The sequence below is a fragment of the Mustela nivalis genome (genome assembly GCF_964662115.1).
Source record: "Mustela nivalis genome assembly, chromosome: 3".
Taxonomy (NCBI): domain Eukaryota; kingdom Metazoa; phylum Chordata; class Mammalia; order Carnivora; family Mustelidae; genus Mustela; species Mustela nivalis.
Window position 1 is genome coordinate 130,580,530 of NC_139022.1, and position 27,344 is coordinate 130,607,873.

The 27,344-nt window shown below is 38.7% G+C and overlaps 1 protein-coding gene and 1 long non-coding RNA gene across 2 annotated transcripts; both read left to right on the forward strand.

Annotated features, from left to right (window-relative positions):
• Positions 1 to 1,958: 1,958 nt before the first annotated feature.
• On the forward strand, positions 1,959 to 18,309 carry SLU7 (SLU7 homolog, splicing factor). The gene is made up of 16 exons (XM_082724646.1): positions 1,959 to 2,079; positions 4,609 to 4,794; positions 6,062 to 6,215; positions 6,552 to 6,632; positions 6,910 to 7,074; positions 7,967 to 8,035; positions 11,487 to 11,534; positions 11,719 to 11,850; positions 12,123 to 12,220; positions 12,391 to 12,458; positions 12,590 to 12,729; positions 13,594 to 13,755; positions 15,323 to 15,427; positions 15,587 to 15,658; positions 15,770 to 15,886; positions 16,733 to 18,309. The coding sequence occupies exons 2-16, from the start codon at positions 4,625 to 4,627 to the stop codon at positions 16,910 to 16,912; spliced, it is 1,761 nt and encodes a 586-aa protein (XP_082580772.1). The 5' UTR covers positions 1,959 to 2,079; positions 4,609 to 4,624; the 3' UTR covers positions 16,913 to 18,309.
• A 1,705-nt stretch (positions 18,310 to 20,014) lies between these two features.
• On the forward strand, positions 20,015 to 26,969 carry LOC309861542. The gene is made up of 2 exons (XR_014310008.1): positions 20,015 to 20,445; positions 24,558 to 26,969. It is a non-coding gene; the product is annotated as an uncharacterized lncRNA (long non-coding RNA).
• The last annotated feature ends 375 nt before the right edge of the window (positions 26,970 to 27,344 follow it).

Here is a 27,344-nt window from a genome sequence, read left to right on the forward strand (position 1 = left end):
AAATTGTTTAAAGAGATGAAAACAAAGTGTGGGTGATTCAGAGACTACTCACTTTCAAACTATTCTCTGACTCTGTTCCTTCACCTATTGCCCTGTAAATATCAAAGTTAGTTATTTACATTCCTGAGCTCTAGGCACTGCAAATTTTTAATAAGAAAAAATATATATTGTATTATGAGAGGCTTTTATTGAGGCAAGGATGTGACCTATTTTCACTTTTACTTTTTTTTATTTTTTATATATTTACTTGAGAATGTGAGAGAGAGAGCATGATGGTGGAGAGAGGAGGAGCTGATTAATGGGGAGAATCTGACTCCCCACTGAGCAGGGAACCTGACATGGGGCTCCATTCCAGCACTCCAGAAAGGGAAGGCAGACACTTAATTGACTGAGCCACCCAGGGGACCCTTGCTTTTACTTTTAAAAGCAATACATGTTGGGGTGCCTGGGTGGCTCAGTTGGCTAAGCAACACAGTCTTGATTTCAACTCAGGTCATGATTTCCAGGTGCCAGGATCAAGCCCTGCAATCAAGTGGGAAGTCAGCTTGAGGATTCTCTCCCAATCCCTCTGCCCTCCCCCTGCTTGCTCACTCACTCTCTCTCTTTCTCAACAAATAAATAAGATACCCGATATCTTTTAAAAAATTTTTAAATGACAACAGCACAAAGAAGAAAAGCACAAGAAATTCTATGAAAATTACTGCTTATTTTCCAGTATTTTATCTTACTTAATACATGAACTTTTTTTTAAAGATTTTATTTATTGTTGAGAGACAGAAAGAATGAGCATGGCGAGGCGGGGTGGGGGGGTCAGAGGGAGAGGGAGAAGCAGACTTCTTGCTAAGCAGCGAGCCCCCTACCAGGCTGGGCTTGATCCCAGAACTCCGGGATCATGATCTGAGCAGAAGACAGACACTTAACTGAATGAGCCACCCAGGCGCCCCCATACCTGTGCTTTATTTTTATTTATTTGTCAGAGAGAGAGACAACAGGCACAGGCACAAGCAAGAGGAGTGGCAGGCAGAGGGAGAAGCAGGCTCCACACTGAGTAAGGAGCCCAGTAGGGGACTCGATCCCAGGAAGTGGGATGATGACTGACCTAAAAGCAGGGCTTAATCAACTGACCACCCAAGTGTCCCCACACATGTACTTTCAAAGGAGGCTTGGGATGTCATAGATACTATCGTTTTCCCAAAATAGAAATTGTTTTGTAGTATTTCTTTTCCAATGATAAAACGCGAGATCACTCCGGTGCAGAATGTCACAATTACCAAATAGTGCCTTACGTTCTCATATCATCTGGTATTCCTTTCACAGAGACTTTTTACAACTAAATTACTTGAATAATCATTTTAGTGTTTCACTCTGCATGATGTAATTTCGAAGAAATACTCTTTTTGCTCACCACGTCTCCAAAGTGTTACACAGTATCTGTAGTTTTATCTGTTTGTTTGTTTTTTTAAAGATTTTATTTATTTATTTGACAGAGAGAGATCACAAGTAGGCAGAGAGGCAGGCAGAGAGAGAGAGAGGAGGAAGCAGGCTCCCTGCTGAGCAGAGAGCCCGATGCGGGACTCGATTCCAGGACTCTGAGATCATGACCTGAGCCGAAGGCAGTGGCTTAACCCACTGAGCCACCCAGGCACCCTGTTTGTTTGTTTTAATATGTCACGAGGTTCCCCATTCATTTCATAGTTCCGTAGAGAGCCTTAAGTTGTCCGTTCTCGGTACTTCAAAAAAACAAACAAACAAAAACACACATCCTAACGCTCCCCGAGTCTAAAATAAACAACAGCACAAACTCTGGGAGCAGAAAAGCATCTACTCAAACTAAGCTCCTCCTCTTTCCCGAGGTAAATAAAGACGCTCTCGAGATCCCGCGATAACAACATCGCGTGGGAGGCTAGGACCGCCCCCTCCCCGCCCCGCTCCCGCCGCCTCCGTGTTAGTGCGCATGTGTCGCTCGCCCGGAAACTACCGCAGTGGCTGCGGGGAGAAAACTGAAAGCCCGGAAGTAAACATTGACGGATTGACTTCATTTTTGTCGGGTGATTTCGGGGTGGCCTGTGGCCCGACTGGGTAAGAAAATGTGGGAATTTGGGGATCGGGAGGAGATAAAGCTGGAAAACTCTGGGAAATAGAACAAGGGCTCCTATTTCTTAGACACATCCTTACAGAAGTGATGAATTCCAGGTCGAGGAGGGAACGGGGATTGGGAACCGTGAAGAAAGCCACCGTCCTAGGCCTTAGACACTATACTGGTGCCAAGCCCAACCAGGACTGTGTCTTTTTAATGGTTTTTAGAGTAACAGCTATCAGATTTATTGGAGTTTCACTTCCCAGCTATTAGCTACTTGGGGCTCCTGAGCACTTGATATATGGCTAGTCTATTTTATACCTGTAAAATTTGTATCAGATTTTAAAGATTTACTTTATTTTTTCTTATGTTCATTGCATGTTAAAATAATATGTTGGGGGACGCCTGGGTGGCTCAGTTGGTTGAGCGGCTGCCTTCGGCTCAGGTCTTGATCCCAGCGTCCTGGAATCGAGTCCCGCATCGAGCTCTCTGCTCAGCGGGGAGCCTGCTTCTCCCTCTGCCACTCTGTCTGCCTGTGCTCACTCTCTCTCTCTGACAAATAAATAAATAAAGTCTTTTAAAAAATATAATAATAATATGTTGGCTATATTGGATTAAGTTAAAATATTGTAAAGTAATTTTACCTACTTTTTAACTATCTTTATATGACTACTGGAACTCTTAAAGTGATGTATGAGGCTGGCATTGTATTTATCTTTGCCCCGTATTGAGATTTTAGGCTTGTGTAATGGGATATGACATAATCAAATTTATGTTCTGAAAAAATAACACTGCAGTGTGGAGAACTGATTGGAAAGAAGGACAGGAGACCAATAAGGAGGGGAAAGTAATAATTTTTATTAAAATGTTAGCACTGAGAATAGATAGAAGTAAATAAATCTGAATGCTATTCAGAAAGCCAAAAAAGCAGTAGTGATGAAATATTTATGGAGATTAGCTAGAACATATATGTTAAGGTATGAGTGGTATTTTTCATTAATAGAGGAAACAGTGAATGGAGATGCCATTCCATGGAGACGCTCATGAATTTGAATTAAGATTTGTTGAGTTCAGGTGTCTCTAAGACGCTCTAAATGGAGATGCTGTGAAGTAAGCAGTTGGAATATATGTATCTGAAGAACAGATAAAAGATCTAGAGAGGAGCAATAGGTTGGAGAGCCAACAGTAGTATATTGTGGCTATTGAAGCCTTAGAAATAGATGAGCTTTCTACTTATGGAGTCCAGAGTGATGAAAGAGACTAGCCTTGTGGAATCCAAAATTAAATAAATGGGCAGAAATAGAGGAACTTGTCAAGAAGACAGGAGCAGCAGGAGAGATTCAAGAAAAACCAAGAGATAATAGTGTTACTTAAGCCAAAAGATACGCATGTTTCAAGAAGGGAAGGAACAGGGGTACCTGGGTGGCTCCATTGGTTGAGCGCCCAACTCTTGATTTCAGTTGATGTCATCATCTCAGGGTGGTGGGATTGAGACACAGTCTGCCCAGCTTCCCACTCATCAGGGAGTCCACTTCTCTATCTCTCCTTCTGCCCACCCACCCATACCTACATGCATGCTCTCTTTCCCTCTATAATAAGTAAATCTTGGGTCACCTGCGTGGCTCAGTTGGTTAAGTGTCTGCTTTTGGCTCAGGTCATGATCCCTGGGTCCTGGGATAAAGCCCCATGTCAGGCTCCCTAGAGTCTGCTTCTCCCTCTGCCCTTTGCCCTGCTCATGCTCTCCCTCCAAAATAAATAAATAAAATCTTTAAAATAAAATATTTCAAAAAGGGGAAGGAAGAGAACTGAAAAATATCTAGTGGATTTAGCACATCGATCCTTGATGACTTAGTGGTAACTCTTCAGAGAGATGGGGGTGGAAGCTAAGTTAGAGTGACTGTGGAAGGAAGTAGAAGATGGGAAAATAGAGAATGGATATAGATAACTCTTCAGGCATTTCATCTTTAAGGAAAATGGGACACTGTTTACTCATGTACGGTTAACATGCTAGGAAAGCCTGAGACATACATAGAGAGATTCAGGAGTGTTAATGAGAGAAAGAGTCTTATGAAATTTTAAGTACACATGTATGCAGGATGCCTGGGTGGCTCAGTGGGTTAAAGCCTCTGCCGTCGCCTCAGGTCATGATCTCAGGATCTGGGGATCGAGCCCTGCATCAGGCTCTCTGCTCAGCAGGGAGTCTGATTCCCCCTCTCTCTCTGCCTACTTGTGATCTCTCGTTCTCTCTCTCTGCCAAATACATTTTTTTAAAAAATAAAAAAAAAAAGTACACGTGTATGCTTCTCTCCATTTGTAAATTAGAGTTGAGGAAGGAACTGCAGACAGTACATAGAGACTTTTTGTAGAAAGGAAAGAGACCCTTCCCTCACAGATACTTTAATAACATATGAAATACTATGTATAAATGAGACTGCAGTATGTGTTATTAGGGTGTACTTTTGATAATTTCACTGATGAACTCATGAGGGCCTAGTTTATACTAATATATATATATATATTTCTTTTCGTAGAGGGGTCCAGATAACCATGTCAGCTGCAGCTGTAGATGCAGTTAATGCGGCCCCCCTGTCGGGGTCCAAAGAAATGAGTCTAGAGGAACCAAAGAAGATGACCAGAGAGGACTGGAGAAAGAAGAAGGAGCTAGAAGAACAACGAAAACTGGGTAATGCTCCAGCAGAAGTTGATGAAGAAGGAAAGTAAGTACATTGTTTGCATTATCTGTTCATTAAAAATTCAAATTTATGTTCACTTAGTAATTTCTCATGTTTTGCTTTGACAGTTTTTATTATTTTATCAGATTTGTATATGTAAGATTTAATAATAGAAATGCATTAAAGAACTTCTAATGAACAGCAGTCATCCCTTTCAAGTCTTCCCACTCCCTGTCCCACTCTGCAAAAGTGACTACTTTTAAATCTTTCTATTTTGAGTTTTTCTGGTTGGTAGCTCCACATCTCTAAATAATGTATCTACATGATTATTTTAATCAACTCTAGGCATTATTAACTAACTTCTGGATCTTGTATAAGGTTTATCTACTCATATACATCCCTATTTTCCTTATCTCTTTCCTGACTTCAGTTCTGTCACTACTATTAGTTGCTATATTGGAAATGTTTTCACTCTAAAATCAATTACATTGTTTGGGGCACCTGGGTGGCTCAGTGGGTTAGGCCTCTCCTTTGGCTCAGGTCATGATCTCAAGGTTCTGGGATCGAGCCCTCCATCGGGCCCTCTGCTTAGCGGAGAGCCTGCTTTCCCCTTTCTCTGCCTGCTGCTCTGCCTACTTGTGACTTCTCTCTCTGTTAAATAAATAAATAATATCTTTAAAATAAATTACATTCCTTATCTTCAGGTTTTTTTGTTTTGTTTTCTACTATATTATAGAGATATCAGGCATATACTCTCCCCCACCCCACTACACTATCTCTGTTTTTACAATCTGTTTTGGCTACCTTTGTAATTGTAATACCAATTATTTTTAAACTTTATTTTTTTTTCTTTAAAGATTTTTATTTAATTGATGGAGAGAGAGAGACACAGCGAGAGAGGGAACACAAGGAGGGGGAGTGGGAGGGAGAGAAGCAGGCTTCCCACCTAGCAGGGAGCCCAATGCAGGCCTTGATCCCAGACCCTGGGCTCATGACCTGAGCCAAAGGCAGTGTTTAATGACTGAACCACCAGCACTCCTCAAACTTTATTCTTTTTTATTTTTTTAACTTTATTCCTTCTTTTCTTTTTTTTAAATTTATTTGACAGAGATGGAGATCACAAGTAGGCAGAGAGGCAGGCAAAGAGAGAGAGAAGCAAGCAGGCTCCCTGCTGAGCAGAGAGCCCAATGCAGAGCTTGATCCCAAGATCCTGAGATCATGACCTGAGCCGATGGCAGAGGCTTAACCCACTGAACCACCTAGGCGCCCCCACAAACTTTATTCTTAAAAAATATATTTTTTTTAATTACAGAGACATCAACCCTCATATACCTCAGTATATTTCTTCAGTGCCATGGTATATCGATCCGTCAAAAAGACCTACTTTAAAGCACCAGAGACCACAACCAGAGAAACAGAAGCAATACAGCTCATCTGGAGAATGGTACAAGAGAGGTGTAAAAGAGGTATGTAAACAACTTTTATATATATCCTTATGAAAATGGAAATTTTATTTTAAGAACTTAATTTAAGAACATTTAATCAAGTTATATCAGAATATAGAACCTTTTACCTGGGATTAAAATTTACAATACATACTACTTTTGTTTCTGTGTTTTCTTTTCTACATTTTATGTTGCTAGAATACTTAAACTTTCTCATTTATAAAAGTGTGGAGACTTTAAGTAGTTTTACTCTTAATGAGTAAGTCACTTCACTAGACAATATAGTAATGAGAACCAAAATTATTTCTAACTTATTCAGAAATAAAACATTTTGTTTTTCTTTATATCTATTTACAGAATTCCATAACTACTAAGTACCGCAAGGGGGCATGTGAAAATTGCGGGGCCATGACACACAAAAAGAAAGACTGCTTTGAGGTAAGTTCATCTTTGAGAATTCTAGAAACTTGTTAGAGAGTCTCTTTTTTCCTATCAAAGAGCTTAATTCTATTTTTCTAAAGTTACCTAAATTTTGGTACAAGTTAAATAAAAATTTGAGTGAGATTAGTTTAGCACCATCGTAATTTTCAGCTGGGAGAGGAACTGATAATTGAACAGACCACAAACTCCCATGGTATGTTTATGCTTGCTATCTGAAATTTTCCTCTAGGCTACAGGAACTTGGGGAAAGGTTTGATTTTATTCTATTTCCCAGAGACCTAGGCGAGTGGGAGCAAAATTTACAGGTACTAATATAGCTCCAGATGAACATGTCCAGCCTCAGCTGATGTTTGACTATGATGGGAAGAGGGACCGGTGGAATGGCTACAATCCAGAGGAACACATGAAAATTGTGGAAGAATATGCCAAAGTTGATCTGGTGAGCAAAGTAACCTGCTTTCCCACATTTCTTAAAGAATGTACATTTTGCTGTATCATCGATTAAGCGACTCTGCTTTTGAGTGTTCGAGCAATATAAAAATGGTGGCATTTTTATTATAGTAGTGGAAGGTCTGATAGAATAGTGAAAATAAAGTGTGCTAACCGTATTGGCAGCAGTTTCTTCTTATTTGATTCTTGTCTTTTTTATTTAACTCCCTAATGGAGGCTGCAGAAGATACTGGAAGCATGAGAACGGATTAGTATCTAGGGCTTTTGGATTTTTAAGGTTATGAACTCCTTCCAGCCCCACACACTGCATCTTGTCTGGGCCTGTTTTACAGATGTCTCACATAGCGTTTGAGAGAAGTGAAAGAAGAACAGGATAACACATATCAGAAAATTGAATTTTATTTTAATTCAACTTCAGGTTTTTTTGTTATGATTTTATAAGCTTTCCCCCATTCCTTCAAATCCACAGTAAGGCTGCTTTTTTTTTCTTAAGTAGAGTGTACATTTAAAAGTCATGGGATTTATATAATGTAAATTTCATCTATTCTTGAACAGTGGAATATGTGGTAATCCTGGGCCTGCCAGGCAAGCATCAGTCATTTGGGGTCAGGTTACAGCTGCCCCTTTTGGATAGGGCTTGTTCTTTGAAGTTTAATCACTAGTGCTGTTTGGCTCAGTTTACATTAATGCCTGACTCGAATAGGAGTTTGTAAATCCTGTTATTTAGGAATCATACATCTAGAGTTACAGGGAATCTCAAAGAGATGACCTTGTTTATTGACCTTTCTGGAAACTATAAATTTATTAATTTTAAAAATATAAAAATTAAATGTTCATTTGAATGTTGTAAAGTAAATTTCAAATGTTTCCTTTTTTGTTAGGCAAAACGAACCCTGAAAGCCCAGAAACTCCAAGAGGAATTAGCCTCAGGAAAATTAGTGGAACAGGCTGTAAGTAATGAAAATGATCCATAAAAACATTAAACTCGTAGTAAACAAAAAATGAAAATCAAAACAAGAATTCATTTTATATCTGTCTAGTTAGGAAAGACTTAGGAAGAGAGAAGTGCTATTGAGAGGAAAGACTAAAACTGGCACTTCTCTAACATTCACGGGAACATACCTTGATGCAGTCATTTTGGAAAGAATATTGCCATAAGATACTTATATACATTTTCTGGAATTAAGTCAGTAGGTCCTTCTGTCCTAAAGAATTTCCTAGTAATCAGAAAAAAGATCACATATGCAAAGATATTCATTGTAACACTTTTTAAAATGGCAAGAAATTGAAGTAGCCTAAATAGGAGTAAGGAGTTGGTGAAGTAAACTGTCTTGCATCTGTATAATAGAATGTTGCATAGTTCTTAAATGACTTTTATCAACACTTGCAACAAGAATGGATAACACTTATATTTAAATAACATATGAAAAAAATATTGTAATATCACATAGGAAAAAAAAGCCAGAATACTGATTCTCATTCACTGTAGAATTAGTAAATTTTTCTTGGTATTTTTACTAGTATCTTCTACATTTTCCATAATGACTGGAATAATTTTATAGCTGAGTAAAAAAATCTATAGTAAAGCTGTATTGCCAATTTTTTATTCATTACAGCTTAATAGTGCATACTGTGCTTAGTAAAGGTTTTCTTTTTAACAGATTGATGGCACACATAAATAATAAGTAAAACATTTGGAGTTTAAATTCCTAAAAGGGACTCAGTAAATATGAGTTACAAACAGACCTAAGTAAGTAATTACCAGCTGAGCAGTCACTGAGACCCCCTGGCAAGAAAGTTCACAGCACAGGTCAACAGAGATATCAAAATACAGCTCTGCTCCTGGCCAGTTAGGTGGTCACAGAAAAAGTAATTTATTTCTCTGAGCCTCATTTTATCATCTCAAGTAGAGACACCACCACCTACTGCCTAGGAGGCCTAGCATCATATCACAATGTAAGTAAACACTTGATAATTAGAAGCTGTTACTATTACCAGCTCTGGAAAAGAAAACATGCTGTTTCTCTTGTTCTAGTATATTCTCTGTTGTTTGTTGTAACCTGGTCTAATTTATTTCGCTGGTAAGCATACTTAAATGTGTATAGAAGACGGATGATTTGTGCCCACTTCAGTACTTGGATATTAATATTAATTACATGCAGTAGAATAGTCTACTATAGAGATTGAATTTTTGTATGGCAGTATAAATGTTTTTTGTTGAACTAGCAACTTGTGGGAACAAAAAACATTTCTGGGGTGCCTCGCTGGCTTAGTCAATAGAATGTGCAACTTTTGATCTCGGGGTTGTGAGTTCAAGCCCCACATTGGACCATACATAAAAAATAAAAAATAAAATATATATCTATTATGTTAATAGAAATATATATATATATTTCTGATGCTGAAAGTAATACATACTGAATGAAAAAATAGAACATTATAAAGAAGGAGAAAAAGTATCTCTTATGTTAATTATTAACCTTTTGAAGTGGGCCTTTCCAGGGCCCACTCCGCCTCCCCACATGTATCTATATGTGTGTAATTATAACATGTTTTTAACATGGATTTCATCTTTACATACTTATTTATTGCCTACTCTTTCAATTAATATATAGTGCAGTGAACTCATGTTTTCACTGTCATTATAGACCTATCTATTTTTATATTAATTCACATGGTTCAAAACTCAAGATACACAGTTATCTATTAAGAAGATATACAGTAAAAAGTCTCCCATCCTGGCCTCCATCTACCCTATCTCTAAAGCTCACCCTGCCATAATCTGTTTTATTTTTCTTGTGGATCCTTTCAGAGTTTCACAAACAAAAACAATAATACTATTCCCACCTTTCTCTCCCCTTTTTTTTTTTAACAATAACTGCAAAAAAAAGAGGAGCAGATTCTGTTTTTTTCCTGCAAATTGGATAAAATCACTTCTAATGGATGTTAAGTATTCACTGAGTGCAGTAATTTATGTAACAATTGTCTATTATTAATTTGACTTGTCCCAGATTTTTGATACTATATACAACACTGTAAATAACATTGTTTTACATACCTCTTTATATAATTTACTTATATAATTGACATATTCCCTTAGGACAAATTCCTTAATGTGTAATTGATGCAGTGAGTATTTTTATTTAAAATTTTAATGTCATGGGGCGCCTGGGTGGCTCAGTGGGTTAAAGCCTCTGCCTTCAGCTCAGGTCATGATGCCAGGGTCCTGGGATCAAGCCCCACATCGGGCTCTCTGCTCAGCGGGGAGCCTGCTTCCTCCTCTCTCTGCCTGCCTCTCTGCCTACTTGTGATCTCTGTCAAATAAATAAATAAAATCTTTTAAAAAATAAAAATAAAAAATGAAAATAAAATTTTAATGTCATATCACTTAAGTACCATTCAGGAAAGCTATGCAAATTTATGTGCACACACACACACACACACATATATATATATATATTTTATATATATATAATGTCCACATATGTATAGTCATTGTGTTTACATAGAGAGGATAGATACATTCGTACACACTCATATTTCCACATCCCCCCACTAATGCTCTAAGGTAGTCTTTTTAACTTTGAAGACTTCTAAAAGGACATGATAAGATGCTGACTACTTTGCTATAGGCCTTTTGTGGAGTTAGAGAAAATCCTAACCAATGCTAATGAAGGAAGGATGTCTTTGTGACAAGGATCTCAGACTCTCCTTAAATTACAGTACAGTGGCATGCCTGGGTGGCTCATTGGGTTAAGCCTCTGCCTTTCGCTCAGATCATGACCTGAGGGTCCTGGGATCCAGCCCTGCATCTGGCTCTCTGCTTGGCAGGGAGCCTGCTTCCCCCTCTCTCTGCCTGCCTCTCTGGCTACTTGTGATCTCTCTCTCTCTCTCTCTCTCTGTCAAATAAATAAATAAAATCTTTTTTTTAAAAATTACAGTATTGTATCATTTGAGTAGATTCCTCATTGAGTGATTTTGCAAAAGTTGTTTTGGCTCTAAAGATACTTTTTACATGATTCTAGTAACATTTTCTTTTTAGACTTGATAGAAAAACTTCAGGGAGGCTTGGCAAAAATGGTATATGCCTGAAGGTTAACATATAAGAAATGAATATATATTGGATACATTGGTCATTTTTATGTCCTTCCTACCTTTGTGCAGTTATAATCCTGTATCACTGAAAATTCTCTAGAAATTTTCTGGCTTTGTAGACAGTCTGGCACAATTATTCACAGTGACATACTGGTATTCAGAATTTACATGCTGATTACAATGAGAAATAGGATTTTTTCAGCTAGATTTAATTTATGATGTTTTACTTATATATTTAAAGTGTTAAATAATTAGTAGATTCAATGGAATAAAATTACAATTCTTTTTTCTTCTTGAATGATGCAGAATTCTCCAAAACACCAGTGGGGAGAAGAGGAACCAAATTCTCAGACGGTAATAAATATGTGCCCTGTCTGGGTATACATTAAATTTTTCAATTTTTGACAGCTAATAACAATAACAATAATAATAATAGCTTTAAAAAATATAAGTAAATAAAGTTTGGTTAGAGGGAAAACAGGAACTAGATGTTGCTCTTTTTTTCTTATTTGTTTTTCCTTCTTTCCCCTTCCTTCAGGAAAAAGATCATAATAGTGAAGATGAGGATGAAGATAAATATGCAGATGATATTGACATGCCTGGACAGAACTTTGACTCTAAGAGGCGAATTACTGTCCGGAATCTCAGGATTCGAGAAGATATTGCAAAAGTAAGCCTTGCCAACTCAACATACACATCCAAGAAAATATTTGTGTTCCCACCCCAAATTTTGTCTACTCAGCTGGTATCTGAGCACTGTATGGGTTGATACATTTTGTCATTCCAAGATTAAGTATCATTCTGTTTTTTCCTCTTCATCTGTACCCCACCAATGCATACACACATGTAATTGATCATGATTAATTCCTCCACCTAGTCTGCTGAAATCTTTTTTTGACAGACATAAACATTAATGCAGTCTTAAAACATTTTCCCTTCTAGTATTTGCGGAATTTAGATCCAAATTCTGCTTACTATGATCCCAAAACTAGAGCGATGAGAGAGAATCCCTATGCCAACGCAGGGAAGAATCCAGATGAGTAAGTATCAAGTTAAATGTATAGGTTTCATGGTGGGGAAGGAGTGTTTTTCATCGTAAAACTGAATCTGAGTTAAAATGAACAATATCTATGGCTGGGTCAGAAAAGAATGAACTTTCCTTAAAGAAAGCAATTTCTGAAACAATTTGTTTTTTAACTTGTGTTTACAGAGTGAGCTATGCAGGGGATAACTTTGTAAGATACACAGGAGACACCATTTCAATGGCTCAGACACAGTGTAAGTATTTCTCTGTCAAGGTATTTTTTATCCACTCTAAAGAAATTTGGCGGCATTTTTAGAAGCTTGTTTTCGATAAGTATGCAATAAATGTAGCTGAGAACTCATTAAGATACTTTTGATTATTGTAGTGTTTGCTTGGGAAGCCTATGACAAGGGATCTGAAGTGCATCTGCAGGCTGATCCTACAAAACTAGAGCTGCTGTACAAGTCCTTCAAAGTCAAAAAAGAAGACTTCAAAGAACAGCAGAAAGAAAGCATCTTGGAAAAGGTAATTTTGATCAGAATGTAAAGAAAAGAATGTTCATTGACGAGAAATGACCAGTTCATCATTTGATTGACATGTGGAATACAACACACAGAGAGGCTCTTTTAGTTCATTAGGACTAGTTCTATCCTCCTATTAACTTGATCAATTGTATACATTGTCACTATATCCATATCAGGAAGCTTTTGGAGCAAAACAAACCATGGAAAAACTTAGTAGTTTAAAATAAACATTTGTTATTTCTCACAGTTTTGTATGTCAGCTGGGTCTCCTGGTCTGGGCCTGCTCATCTGAAGCTGGATGATCTAGAATGGTCTCATTCCGGTCTCTAGCAGTTAGCAGGTTAATTATCCTAGGAGCCCACCTCTGGAACAGCTCATCTGTGCCGCATGTGGGCCCTTACCTTGTAGTAGGCTAGTCCAGCTTCAGCAGGCATTCTCGGTACCAGAGACTAGTAACAAGAAGCACGATGCCCCAGTGTACCAGTGCTCTTCAGGGCTTTGCATCGCATTTGCCAGTTTCCAACAGGCCTGAACAAGTAACATGGCCAAGCCCAGATTCAGAGGTTGGAGAAACTATCTCTTGAGGGGAAGAGTAGCAAAGTCATGTGGCAAATACGCATGCATATGAGAATAAAAGGAATTAATGGCCATTTTGTAATCTACACACTCAAAAGATGAATAGCAGCTGGAGACATCTTTTATTTCCCTCTAAGATTTTTGTGCCTTTTTTTGACGGTATTTTGTATAACAAAGGCCATAATGATTATTCCTTTCATGTTTCTGATTGGAAATAAACCGATCAATAGAGATTTGAATGTGAATCTTTGCTGTAAAATGTATTTAATAATGTTCACTGTTCTTTTAGTATGGTGGCCAAGAACACTTGGATGCCCCTCCAGCTGAATTGCTTTTAGCTCAGACTGAAGACTATGTGGAGTATTCAAGACATGGGACAGTCATCAAAGGACAGGAGCGGGCTGTCGCCTGCTCTAAGTATGAGGAAGATGTGAAGATCCACAATCACACAGTATGTGCTAAACCAGAACTATTTGGTGTCCTTGTTAGTTAGCATTTTGCTCTGGGTCATATTTTCTTACTACAACAGTAGCGAATCATTGTGCTTTTCTTTTTTTTTTTTTACATTTTAATTTTGTTTTATGAAATTTTTCCAAAAATACAAAAAATGTGGAAGAATACTATTATGTTCATCCACATAGCTACTACTTAGATTCAGAAATTTTTTGCATGTCGGTATATATGCTTTGGGGCATGTACATGCACGCGTATATGTGTATGCATGTGAATATAATATATATATGATTTATATATTTTTTAAATAAAACATTTGAAAATCACAGATACTATGATATTTCACCCATAGAAACTGTATCATGCATCTTCTAAAATCAGGGATATTCCCCTCCATAACTATCACACTTTATTAATTGACACAACTCCTTCATAGCATCTAATCTCTGGTTCTTAATCACATTACTAAAATATACACAAAAATGTCTTTAAAGAGGTGGTTTGTTTTTGTCTTGCATCAGAATCCACTCAGAGTTCATTTTGGTTGTTGTATCTCTTTCTCTATCTTCCTCAGTCGTATCTCCCTTTTTTCATGACAGCAACTCTTTAACAGATAAGGCCATTTATTTTTTAAACTGTGTCATATTCTGTATTTGACTGATTCCTAGTGATACTGTAGGATTTATTCCTCTATCTTCTGCATTTCCTGTAAACAGGAATTCAGAGCTAAAGGCTTGATTAGTTATAAGTTCAAAATTATGACAAGAACGTGTGATGCAGAATTCATAATTCATACTTTTTATGATGAATTCTACAGAATTCATAATTTTTATAATGAATTCTACTTTTTATGATGAATTCACATCATAAAACATACTTTTGCTATACTCTTGAAGTACTCAAACTACAATTGTCAAAGTCAGATCAAAAACTGAACTAGCTATAGGAGCCAGGCCACTAAATGTATATGATCGAAGTGAGCCAGGCACACACACACACACAACACAAACCCTGTCTAAAAGGGGCATCCAGGGCACCTGGGTGCTTCAGTCGTTAAGTGACTGCCTTCAGCTCAGGTCATGATCCCAGGGTTCTGGGATCAAGTCCCACATCAGGCTCCCTGCCGGCCTGCTTTTTCCTCTCCCATTCCCTCTGCTTGTGTTCCCTCTCTCTGTCTCTCTCTTTGTCAAATAAATAAAAATCTTTAAAAAAAATAATAAATAATAAATAAATAAAAGGGACATCCACTGGTCACCAACAGCCAGTTCTTGCCAAGTGGGAATGTGGGCCCAGAATTTCCCAGTTCTTAATTTTTGAAGAAAAGTCAGATAATCCTAAATTTTTTTTTATAGTTATGGGAATGGAAAGCAAGACCATTATAATTTAATGGCTGCTTCTTACACCTGAGGTCAGGCCACCCTTTCCCTGTTACCTTGCCATGGAATCACCATAGTTTTCCTCCCAAATTACCTTTTAAAGGGCTGTATTATTTGGTACTCATATCAACAATATATGAGAATCCCTAGTTTCGGGTTCCTTTTTAAGTAACAACTCTCTCTCTGCAGCATATCTGGGGATCTTACTGGAAAGAAGGCCGATGGGGATACAAATGCTGTCACTCTTTTTTCAAGTATTCCTATTGCACTGGAGAAGCTGGCAAGGAGATTGCTGTAAGTGATTGTCCTCTAGTTCTTAAACTGTAACACAACCAAAGCTCTTAAATCAGAATCTGTATTAAGTATGTTTTCTCATGTTTCAAATGTTAACTTTTTCTTCAGTGATTAGTGATCACTGACTGTGATACCCAAGTCAAATATCTTTTCCCACAGAATTCAGAGGAATGTATTATAAATGATATAACTGGAGAAGAATCTGTGAAAAAACCTCAAACCCTCATGGAGGTAAGTCTGATCATTTGTCCTGAATTAAGTCCTGGAAGGCTGACTTTAAAATTTGTGCCGGAGCTTTGTTTTTGCCTTAATAACACTGTATATTTCAACCCTCCCTTTCAGATGCATCAGGAAAAATTAAAAGAAGATAAAAAGAAGAAAAAGAAGAAGAAAAAGAAGCATCGAAAGAGCAGTTCAGATAGTGATGATGAAGAAAAGAAACATGAAAAATTGAAAAAGGTCTCTGTGAATTCTAAATAGTCAAAGTGATGACAGTGTTCTTTATTTGTAGCAACCTTAAGAAGTGAGGAAATAGGGGCGCCTGGGTGGCTCAGTGGGTTAAAGCCTCTGCCTTCGGCTCAGGTCATGATCCCAGGGTTCTGGGATTGAGCCCCGCATAGGGCTCTCTGCTCAGCAGGGAGCCTGCTTCCTCCTCTCTCTGCCTGCCTCTCAGCCTACTTGTAATCTCTGCCTGTCAAATAAATAAATAAAATCTTTAAAAAAAAAAAAAAGAAGTGAGGAAATAAGCCCCAAGTCTGGATGATTTGTTTAGGTTACCTTGTATCAGGTCTAGAATGCAAAAGGAAATTTTTGTGTATCTCAGTATTCCCTGTTTCTGGAATGTTTGATAAAAATTACCAACATACTGAAGAAATGTGCTTTTAAAGCTGTTATTTTAGAGTTACTGGCTGCCTAGAAAGAATTGCCTTTTAGCTCTATAATTTGTAAGTTTCAACAAGTCCTTGGGAAAAGTCAGAATGGTAGTTTCCACAAGAAGCATCAGTTGTGGACTTCTGTTAGTGAAATCAATATCATTGAATCTTTGTTATTAAGTAAATTTTTTTTAACATTGAAAATGTGGTAGAATGTTTTGTGCTACATGAATATACGGTATCAGCCAAGTAGTGATTAGTTACAGCTTGACAGTAGAAAGGCTGACACTTGAAGCTCTTTTGGACAATCTAGATTTTTGATATGACAATTTATATTCAGTGGGGTCTTTTGGTATTCTGCTATTTTAGAACAGAAGAGATCTGATGTAGAGCTGTGGTCTCAGAACATCTCGTGTTTTTCCTCTCACTATAGGCACTGAATGCAGAGGAGGCCCGCCTTCTTCATGTCAAGGAGATCATGCAAATTGATGAGAGGAAGCGGCCTTACAACAGCATATATGAAACTCGGGAACCCACTGAAGAGGAAATGGAAGCCTATAGAATGAAACGTCAGAGGCCAGATGACCCCATGGCTTCCTTCCTTGGACAGTAGTAACTAGTTATAGACAGTCACCCAAGATAGACACAGCTGATACATTCTTTTCAGCTTCTTGCTGATGATTATAGATGGAAAAAACCCATGACTACTACTCTTGCTGCCTGACTTTAATAAAGACTCTGGAAGTCTCATAGCAAATTCATTTCTTTACACACTGAAGAAACAAAAACAAAGAGGAAGTACATTAAGTGTATATTTTTATTTTACTTCCAGTTTTATATTAGGTGATGTGCAAAGAGGCCTTGGCTCTCTACCTAACAAGAACATCTTCTACTCAACATTTATTAAGTCTCTAACTTTATTTCCTCAATTCTTATGGCCCTTTATCTAGTGCTAGTACACATTTTAAAGACAGATGAGTTACTCTTTCTCAAAATCACAGTTTTGTTTTTTCAAATTACTAGTAACTATAGTTGTAGTTATTTGAGTATTGTTTGTTTTTGCCTTCTAAGGTTTTCCTGGTCTAAAGCTAAAAATAAATCAGGTTACTGAAAGGAAACCTTTAGAATATATGTATGACTTTATGCCCCATTTCAGTCTGTATAGTCATAATTCTGTTTTCTATTTGGTTATATAATTTTGATTTTTAAAATATTTCCTTATACTTTATACCCAGAACTAAATGGATTAGTCTTTGAATGGAAAAATAACTCTTTTGTTATCTTCGAGTCACTGATCAGTACTAGGTGTTTTACCATTCTGGACATGAGCCTTTAGACACAGAAACCCTTTCCTCTATCATAGAGTATGGTTTGTGGTACTATTTGTTGTTTTAATTGTGATTGCCTTTATATAATGATCATGAATATTAAATTTTAGAAAACTGTAGAGTATCCATTGTACCTAATCTTTACAGAAAGCAAAAATTGCTTGTAATTGTATAAAAATTGCAGAAAGCAAAACCTGAAATTGAAGGTTTCTTCAGAGAATTACAAGGATAGCTTATAGGGCTATTAATAACTGAGACTACCATGATCCTCAGGCCTCTTCTAAGAACATTGTGAAGATAATACAGTGAGAGTGGGATCATGAAAACAGCCTGTTTCAAACCCTGACATAAGTAATTGGCTTTTAACAGCTCTCTGGCTTCTAAGCTACCAAAACCCACTAGGATACCACATTGAGTTACCATCTAAGAAAATTGTGCTGGTGAGAGTAACAATCAAATTGTCAAGTACTATGGATACCATAGCTAGATTCAAACTAGTACTAGTACGAAGTTCAAACAGCAATGCAAAGAGAGCTCATTCTTATCTATTTCAAGAAAGTCAATGATTTACGTTTTCATACTCCTACCATAATATGGAGTGGTTCAACATAAAGTCTAACACTGTCTACTTTTTATTTTATTTATCTTTTGTTAATAAAGATATATAATTGAGAATACTTAACTGAGTGGTTTATAGTATTATTTCAAATATTTGGCAGAAAAGTAGTTTATGGCAAGGGATTTTGAATTAGAAAATTTTAGGATCTAACTCAAAAAATGTGTCGACTTTTCTGGCTCTCTGTTCCCTCTTCAGTGAAATCTAATTTACTGATTTTAGGAAGACTTGTATACTACCTGAACTCACGTCTTATTTCTCCATTTTGGAAAACAAAGATAACACCTGGAACATTATTCATTATGTGAACTTCGCGTTTATTAATAATAGCTGCCTTTTGAGCGCTGAAACTGTACTGTAATTTCTTGTATGTTACTTCTGCAAAAAGAACTTCATGGTGTAAAGAATAATGCCCCTATCTATCTTACAAAAAGCACATGGGCTTAACAATTCCAGGTAGCTTGCTCAAGTCCTGACAGTTAAAAGTGCTAGAGCCAGGACATAAAGCCAAGTAACTCTGACTCCTAAATCCTACTCCTGTCTCCAGTATTTAAGACCCTGCTTTCTGGACCAGGAAGACTGGTCTTTTGCAGGCCTCAGTTGGCCAGGTTCACCCTGGACAGCTGATAATGATGCATCTGTCCCACATTCTTTGATAGTGCCCCTTTCCCCAACCTTGTTGCATGTTTCTACCAATACTGACTATACAAAAATGAATAAATTGTTCTTTCATTAAGTTTGTAACAATTCTGGAAGTAAGTACCACCCTCCCACCCCCACCATCACCCCAATTTCTTTCAGCAATGCTTTCTAGTTTCTGCTTTGGGATTTTTCCTATAAAATCTCTCTAAGGGTGCCTGGGTGGCTCAGTGGGTTAAGCTGCTGCCTTCGGCTCAGGTCATGGTCCCAGAGTCCTGGATAGAGTCCCACATGGGGTTCTCTGCTCAGCAGGGAGCTTGCTTCTTCCCCCCCCCACCCCACCCTTTCTGCCTACTTGTGATCTGTCAAAAAAATAAATCTTTTAAAAATAAAATAAAATCTCTCTAATACGGATTTATAATTTTAAGATCATGTTAAAATGAATTTTAAGGGGCGCCTGGGTGGCTCAGTGGGTTAAGCCCCTGCCTTCCGCTCAGGTCATGATCTCAGGGTGCTGGGATCAAGTCCCGCATCAGGCTCTCTGCTCAGCAGGGAGCCTGCTTCTCTCTCTCTCTCTCTCTCTCTCTCTGGCTGCCTCTCCGTCTACTTGTGATTTCTCTCTGTCAAATTAATAAATAAAATCTTTTTAAAAATTTTTAAAATTGAAGCTCTTTTCTCTAAAGTGATGATTCTGAGGAAATTCATCCTCACGCTCTAATTTATGGAAAGAGGTGACTTGCATGGACAAGAAGACACAAGCTCTAGACGCTCTTATCCACTCTGAGTATCTTCATGGAGTTTACAGCCTGTCGCATTTGCTTCAGTGTTTAATTTGGGAGTTCAATGAGCTTCCTTCTCGTCACTCCTTAATCACACACAGAAAATGCTAATTACTGGAGTGTTAAAAATTTATTTCAGTGTTCTGAAGAGCTACGTAGACTTTGCCATACCTTCCATTCCTTCGATTCTACGACTCATTCTTTCTAGCAGACACACACAAAAAAAACCCTCCTTGCTACGTACACAATTCAAAAAAAAAAAAAAATGGAGAGGAACAACGCGCATGCTCTTTACTCAAGCCTGCTGAGTCCTCAGCCGGTGGCTAATGCGCCTGCGTGCGGGGAGAATCCTCGCCCCGTCTGCGGGCGGGAAGCCACACGGAGAACCCGGATGGAACCGCGGCGCGGCTGGGGTGGAGGTCGCTGCGGACTCCTCTGTTTCCCTGCGCCCGGTGGGTTCCTGCTCCGGGACCGGACCTGAAGAACCGCCGCCCTGACTGGTTCCGGTGCCTAGTGGCTGGACCCCAGCCCGATCGGAGAGCGACCTGGAGCTGGAGACGGGCGCGTGAAAGAAGCCCGAGCATCCTTTGGGCCTGCGCCCAGGCTCGGAGACGGGCGGGTGGAGTCCGAGCGGAGTCTTCCTTCCTGGCCGCCGGCGCGCGTAGCTCCCCCGAGCCGCTTCCCAAACGCGCGGTCCTTAATACACCAACAGGTCCTACCATTTACGAGCTGCGTGTTCCTTACATGCATGCTTCATAATTAAAGCTCCCAACAACCCTCCAAGGTAGGTACTATTGTCCTCCCCACTTGAGAAATCGAAGCTTGGAAGGGACCCAGCCTCCAGGTGACAAAGCCAGGATCCCAGGCGTTTGCCTCTGGAGCGTTTGCTCAGCTACTGTTCCGTTTTCTCCTGGCTGTTGCCTTGAACTGCAGAGTGTGTTGATGAAATTCCGTCCCCCAGACACCCGCACCTCCCTTGGACTGGAAGAGGTAGTGGCGAGATAGAAGTTGAATTGGGTTTGATTTGGAGTTTTAGGTTTACAACTGCACTTGGGTGTTGTCACTGCGAAATATATATGTTAGCATTTCCCAGAAATTTCAGTTATGTGAATGCTCACTTTTAACTGGCTTTTCATCAGTTGTGATACTTTTTGTGATCCTTATCTACCCTTATGCCTCATAAACTTGCAAAAACATTTTACTTAGTTATATCACGTCTTTAACTCCGCATCTTAACTCTCAAAGGAATCAAACAAATTATGTCTATTTTATAAGATAATGCATTTGTTCATTTTACTGTTTACTATGGAACGTTTTCCCCATAACATAAAAATACTGAGTGGTGTAATGTAACAACCATCATTCAGCTTTGTTAACAACTCAAGCCCATCTATTTTTTTTTTTTTAAGATTATGTTCATTTATTTGACAGACAGAGATCACGAGTAGGCAGACAGGCAGGCAGAGAGAGAGGAGGAAGCAGGCTTCCTGCTGAGCAGAGAGCCCAATGCGGGGCTCCATCCCAGGACCCTGGGATCATGACCTGAGCCGAAGGCAGAGGCTTTAACTCATTGAGCCACTCAGGTGCCCCTCAAGGCCCATCTTACCTCTCCTATCTCCACTCCACTTTGTTTGTGTGTATACAGTATTTCAAAGGAAATCACAAACTTGTAAACAACTAAGTCTGTATCTCTGATAAATGAGTACTTTTTTCACACAAACATACCATTATCACATCTGTTTAACAATAATGTCTCTTTTTTTTCTTTTTTTCCTCCCCATTTTTTAAGCAGTCTCCACATCCAGCATGGAGTCCAAAGTGGGGTTCAGGCTCACAACCCTGAGATCAAGACCTGAGCTGAGATCAAAAGTCGGATGCTTAACCGGCTGAGCTGTCCTGGTGACCCAGTTAACAACAATTTTTTAATACAATGATGCTTTTTTAATGTTTACATATTTTAGGATATTGTGATTACTAAGGAGCAAGTGAAAATTGAGAGGTTCTAAAACACAAGAAAGCCTCTTGGGCAATAAATTCCTCTTTGAGAATCATGAAAATTCTTGCCACCTATTCTCCCTTTTTGAGGGGGATGAGGAGGACTACTGCAAATGAATTTTTCTAAAAATCCTTTTGTTCAAAACAGGTAAATTTTCAATCATACATACATACTTGAGTAGCATAGTCAGGGTGAATTGGAATGGACTCTTAACTGGTCCTGTAATAATTTCTAATGAGACTAAAGGAAAGCTTTTTCATTCACTTCTGCTCCCCAAAACATACGTGGTGAATACACATAAGAGAATATAGAAAGATAAGCATTTTTTATGACAGTGTCATAATTACACTATCAGTCAGGAGGTTCTAAACAGTTGGCCCTATCATCATCACTTGACAAAAGAAATTTAAGATCAGCTTTTAAACTTCATATCCTCGGGGCGCCTGAGTGGCTCAGTGGGTTAAGCCGCTGCCTTCGGCTCAGGTCATGATCTCGGGGTCCTGGGATCGAGTCCCGCATCGGGCTCTCTGCTCGGCAGGGAGCCTGCTTCCCTCTCTCTCTCTCTGCCTGCCTCTCCATCTACTTGTGATTTCTCTCTGTCAAATAAATAAATAAAATCTTTAAAAAAAAAAAAACTTCATATCCTCTTTCTTGATGGGCAGATACCTTCCAGTTTTTAACTGACTCATACCAGACACCCATATGGTATGTCAACTTACTAACTTACATAGAAGTTCATTTTATAGCTAGTTAATTGTGGCAGAGCCACTAGAAAGTTAGTGTTTTAAGTTAATGTTCTTGCCTTACTTATTGTGAGGGTTGTTTATGGCCAAAGTGGGCATTTGGACTTAAATGTGTCCCTGTTAAATTATCTCTGCCACATTCTGTAGTATAGAACTTTGGAAACAGGGGATCACTTGTTTATTGGGAGACAGAATTGTTTTCAAAGGTATATTTGAGCCTACCTGTGGGCTATACCTTTGCTCATTGCTAAGGAAGAAGAAAAGTAAAAGGCATGGCTTTCTTTCTGTCCTTTAACTTTCTTAGGAGGTTGTTACCAACTCGGAAACTTAGAAGCCCATTAAAGCATTTACTTAGCAACCTAGCATATCAGCAAGCTAGGGTTTGGCCTGAAGGATATGTTTTCATTATTCTAAATCTGACTGAACTAGACTATGTATTAGAACCACCTGGACAGGGGCGCCGGGTGGCTCAGTGGATTAAGCTGCTGCCTTCGGCTCAGGTCATGATCTCAGTGTCCTGGGATCAAGCCCTGCATTGGGCTCTCTGCTCAGCGGGGAGCCTGCTTCCCCTTCTCTCTCTGCCTCTCTGCGTACTTGTGATCTCTCTGTGTCAAATAAGAAAATCTTAAAAAAAAAAAAAGAACCACCTGGACAAGATTTAGAGCCTTTTTTTTTTTTTAAGTAATCTCTACCCAATGTGGGGCTCGAACTCACAACCCCAAAATCAGGAGTCCCATGCTGTACCAACTAAGCCATTCAGTTGCCCCAAGATTTAGAGTCTTTTGTCCTCCTAGAAAAGAAGATTTATTAGTTCTAAGGGAGGGAGATGTATAATTTCAAAGAGGTTCCCAGTGATTATGATGAACATCTCTTATTAAAGATTACTGTTCTGGGGCACCTGGGTGGCTCAGTGGGTTAAGCCGCTGCCTTCGGCTCAGGTCATGATCTCAGGGTCCTGGGATCGAGTCCCGAATCGGGCTCTCTGCTCAGCAGGGAGCCTGCTTCCCTCTCTCTCTCTCTCTGCCTGCCTCTCCATCTACTTGTGATTTCTCTCTGTCAAATAAATAAATAAAATCTTAAAAAAAAAAAAAAGGTTACTGTTCTAGTTATCATTCATAAGAATTATCTAAAATGTTTATGTAGAATACAGATTCTGTACCCCTACTGTAGAGGTAGGGGATCAGAATCTCTGGGAGCGGGTACCATGAATCTACATTTTATCGAAAAATTTCACTGATTCCTCCATTTGCTAAAGTAGGAACCATTACCTTCTAATCCCTGTTCTCAGATTAAAACAAATTTAATCTTGGGAATACTGCTTATTTTCATTCCATTGTTGTGGCTTCTTTCTTAACCACTTTTATTGAGGGGTAGCTATATGAAAAAGCATCATGAAATTCCTATTGTAACTAAGGGTGTCCTATGAGAGATATTTTTCTGAAGTCTTAGTAACAAAAATAGTTGTGTTTCTCCTGAACAACTTGTTTTGCTTCTCTGTATGGACAATATGAATCATGGTTTGGTAGTGTGTTACACTTTAGCGGCAAGGAAGCTCTGAGCCGAATTTGTATCCTACTTCTGTGTCAAAGGCTACTTAATCCAACCCACTTGAAATTCTCTGCTTACGTTGGAATCAGAGCCAGTCAAGAATCAGATAGTATTACAGACCCATTTAATCCTTAACAATGAAAATGAACTGGCCACTATGTCAAAATATCTCCTTTGTAAAAGTATTTAGTGAATTACTCCCTTCTCTATTCACTCGTTCATAACTGCCTACTGGCAGAGAATGGAAGGAGGGGGTAGTATAGTTGAGATGCCCTTTTAGGGAATACAAAGTGTACCAGATTTGCTTGGAACGTACATCACTGAAAACAAATTAAGCTATAACTTCAGTTCACCAATAGAGGTTTTATAGGTATTCACCACCTACATAAATGCAAATCTCCCAAATGTAGCTTACTGGTAAGTCATTTATTCTGGGGCATTAGCTATGAGCTGATAGTTCTAAGTTGGACCATCATGCTCTCATGGTTTACTTTCAACTGATGTGTTACAGGACGTGTCTTGACATGTACAGATGGCATGTGATATGGCTTTGTTTTTGTTTGGCTAGCCCGTGGTTTTTAATGTGTGGGTTATATTTTGCTCCCAAAGCAAAATTCTGCAGCATCTCTGGAATACTGCCTGAGAATTTGGGGGTGCCATGTCGAAGAAACGCAAATGGGATGATGACTATGTTCGTTACTGGTTCACCTGTACAACGGAGGTTGATGGAACTCAGCGCCCACAGTGTGTGTTGTGTAACTCGATATTTTCAAACGCTGACCTCAGACCATCCAAATTGTCTGACCACTTTAACAGACAGCATGGTGGTGTAGGTGGGCATGATCTCAATAGCCTGAAACATATGCCAGCACCATCGGATCGGAGTGAAACCTTGAAAGCATTTGGAGTTGCATCTCACGAGGATGCCCTCTTACAAGCATCTTATCAGTTTGCATATTTATGTGCCAAGGAGAAAAATCCTCATACAATAGCTGAAAAACTAGTGAAACCTTGTGCGCTGGAAATAGCACAAATAGTTTTGGGACCTGATGCACAAAAGAAGCTTCAGCAGGTACCCTTATCAGATGATGTGATCCATTCTAGAATTGATGAAATGAGCCAGGATATCTTACAGCAAGTTCTAGAAGACATCCTAGCCAGTCCTCTGAAAGTGGGTATTCAGCTTGCCGAGACCACGGACATGGGTGACTGCAGTCAGCTAATGGCGTTTGTACGATACATAAAAGAAAGAGAGATCATAGAAGAATTTCTGTTCTGTGAACCACTGCAGTTAACAATGAAAGGAAAAGATGTGTTCAATCTCTTCAGAGACTTCTTTCTGAAGCATAAGATAGCATTTGACGTATGTGGCTCTGTTTGTACTGATGGTGCCTCCTCTATGCTAGGAGCGAATTCAGAATTTGTTGCTTGTGTGAAAAAGGAGGCACCTCATATCGTGATCACGCATTGTTTGTTGAATCCTCATGAACTTGTCACAAAGACCTTGCCTACAAAACTGAGAGAGGCTCTGTTTACTGTGGTGAGGGTGATAAATTTCATCAAAGGACGAGCTCCAAATCATCGCCTCTTTCAGGCTTTTTTTGAAGAAATTGGAATCGAGTATAGTGTCCTCCTTTTCCACACTGAAATGAGATGGCTTTCCCGAGGTCAGATACTCACCCACATTTTTGAAATGTATGAAGAAATAAATCAGTTTCTCCACCACCAAAGCAGTAATTTAGTTGATGGCTTCGAAAATAAAGAGTTTAAAGTTCACTTAGCGTACCTTGCAGATTTATTCAAACACCTGAATGAACTTAGTGCATCTGTGCAAAGGACTGGGATGAACACAGTATCAGCCAGAGAAAAGTTATCTGCTTTTGTTAGGAAGTTTCCATTTTGGCTAAAGCGACTTGAGAAAAGAAATTTCACCAACTTTCCTTTTCTTGAAGAAATCATTGTTTCCGACAACGAGGCAGCAAGCATCGCAGCTGAAATAGCACTGCACCTGCAACAGCTGAGCAACTTCTTCCACGGGTACTTTTCTGTCGGCGATCTTGCTGAGTCAAGTAAGTGGATACTGGATCCGTTTCTTTTTAATCTGGATTTTGTCGATGATGGTTATTTGATGAAAACTGATCTTGCTGAATTACGAGCTAGTGGCCAAATCCTAATGGAATTTGAGACGATGAAGCTCGAGGATTTCTGGTGTGCTCAATTCACAGTGTTTCCAAGCCTGGCAAAGACAGCTCTAGAAATCCTTATACCATTTGCAACTACATACCTTTGTGAATTGGGATTTTCATCACTTTTACATTTTAAGACAAAGTCCAGAAGCTGCTTTAACTTGAATGATGACATCCGTGTGGCTATTTCAAAAAAAGTTCCTCGTTTCTCAGACATCATTGAGCAGAAGCTACAGCTACAGCAGAAGTCACTGTGAGCGGATACATTTTTAATGTATAATTCTTAATATATTTTTAATTCCATTGTAAAATTAAGTTATAATTGTGTCTCTTTTATATTTACGGTCTACCAAAGCCCGAGAAAAAGTTTAGCATCTGTAACTTCTAATTCTCACAGTTTTGGTATTAAGAACACAGGCAGCAGAGAAGATGATGTATCGCCTGGTGGATACTTAGAATTCTTCAAAGTGTCTGTTGAACCTGCTGATATGATACATAAAAAGACACATAAGCCCTAGAGTATCCAGCTAAGTGGTACAGTAGGCTAGGAATGGAGTCCATCGAAAAGAGAAGATCTCCTAGAAAATGGATCTTCATGTTAAAAGTAAAAGTTGAAGGACAAAATGACAGACTGAGTCCCCACATCTCTGTGAGTGTTGTTATGGGGAGGTTAATGGGATCAGAAGAGGATTGTGAAATGTTATAGTGGGAGAAGGGATGATTCTAGTTAATAAGATATACTTTTAAATGTGTTCTTTGGAGGTAGTCTTATAATATCCAGTCCTCTCACTCCCATGCTCTAAATACCACGACATTAATAAATGTCCTAATAGTCTATTAGTCACTCTTTGTCTTTTTTTATATTACAGCAGGACTCTAAGTCATTGGGGCTGCTAAAAAGAGCCTTGCCATAGAGATTCTGATTTAGCAGGTCTGGGCCTTCATTCTCAACCAGCTTCCAGATAGTTCTGTTGGATTCTTTGGGCTTCTGTTCTCATCTTATTTTCCCTTTACCCCAATTTTCTCATTTATTTTACATCTTAAGCTATGTGAATTTTCCTAACTTAGTTCAAAGCTTTTGAATGGACCATAATATAAATACTAAATAAATTGACATGAAGTCACTGTGGTAAATCAAGGCCATCAGAAAATTTCCTGTGGGAATTTAAATTTATATGCTTTTTCTAGATAATAATTTGGTAAAACATTA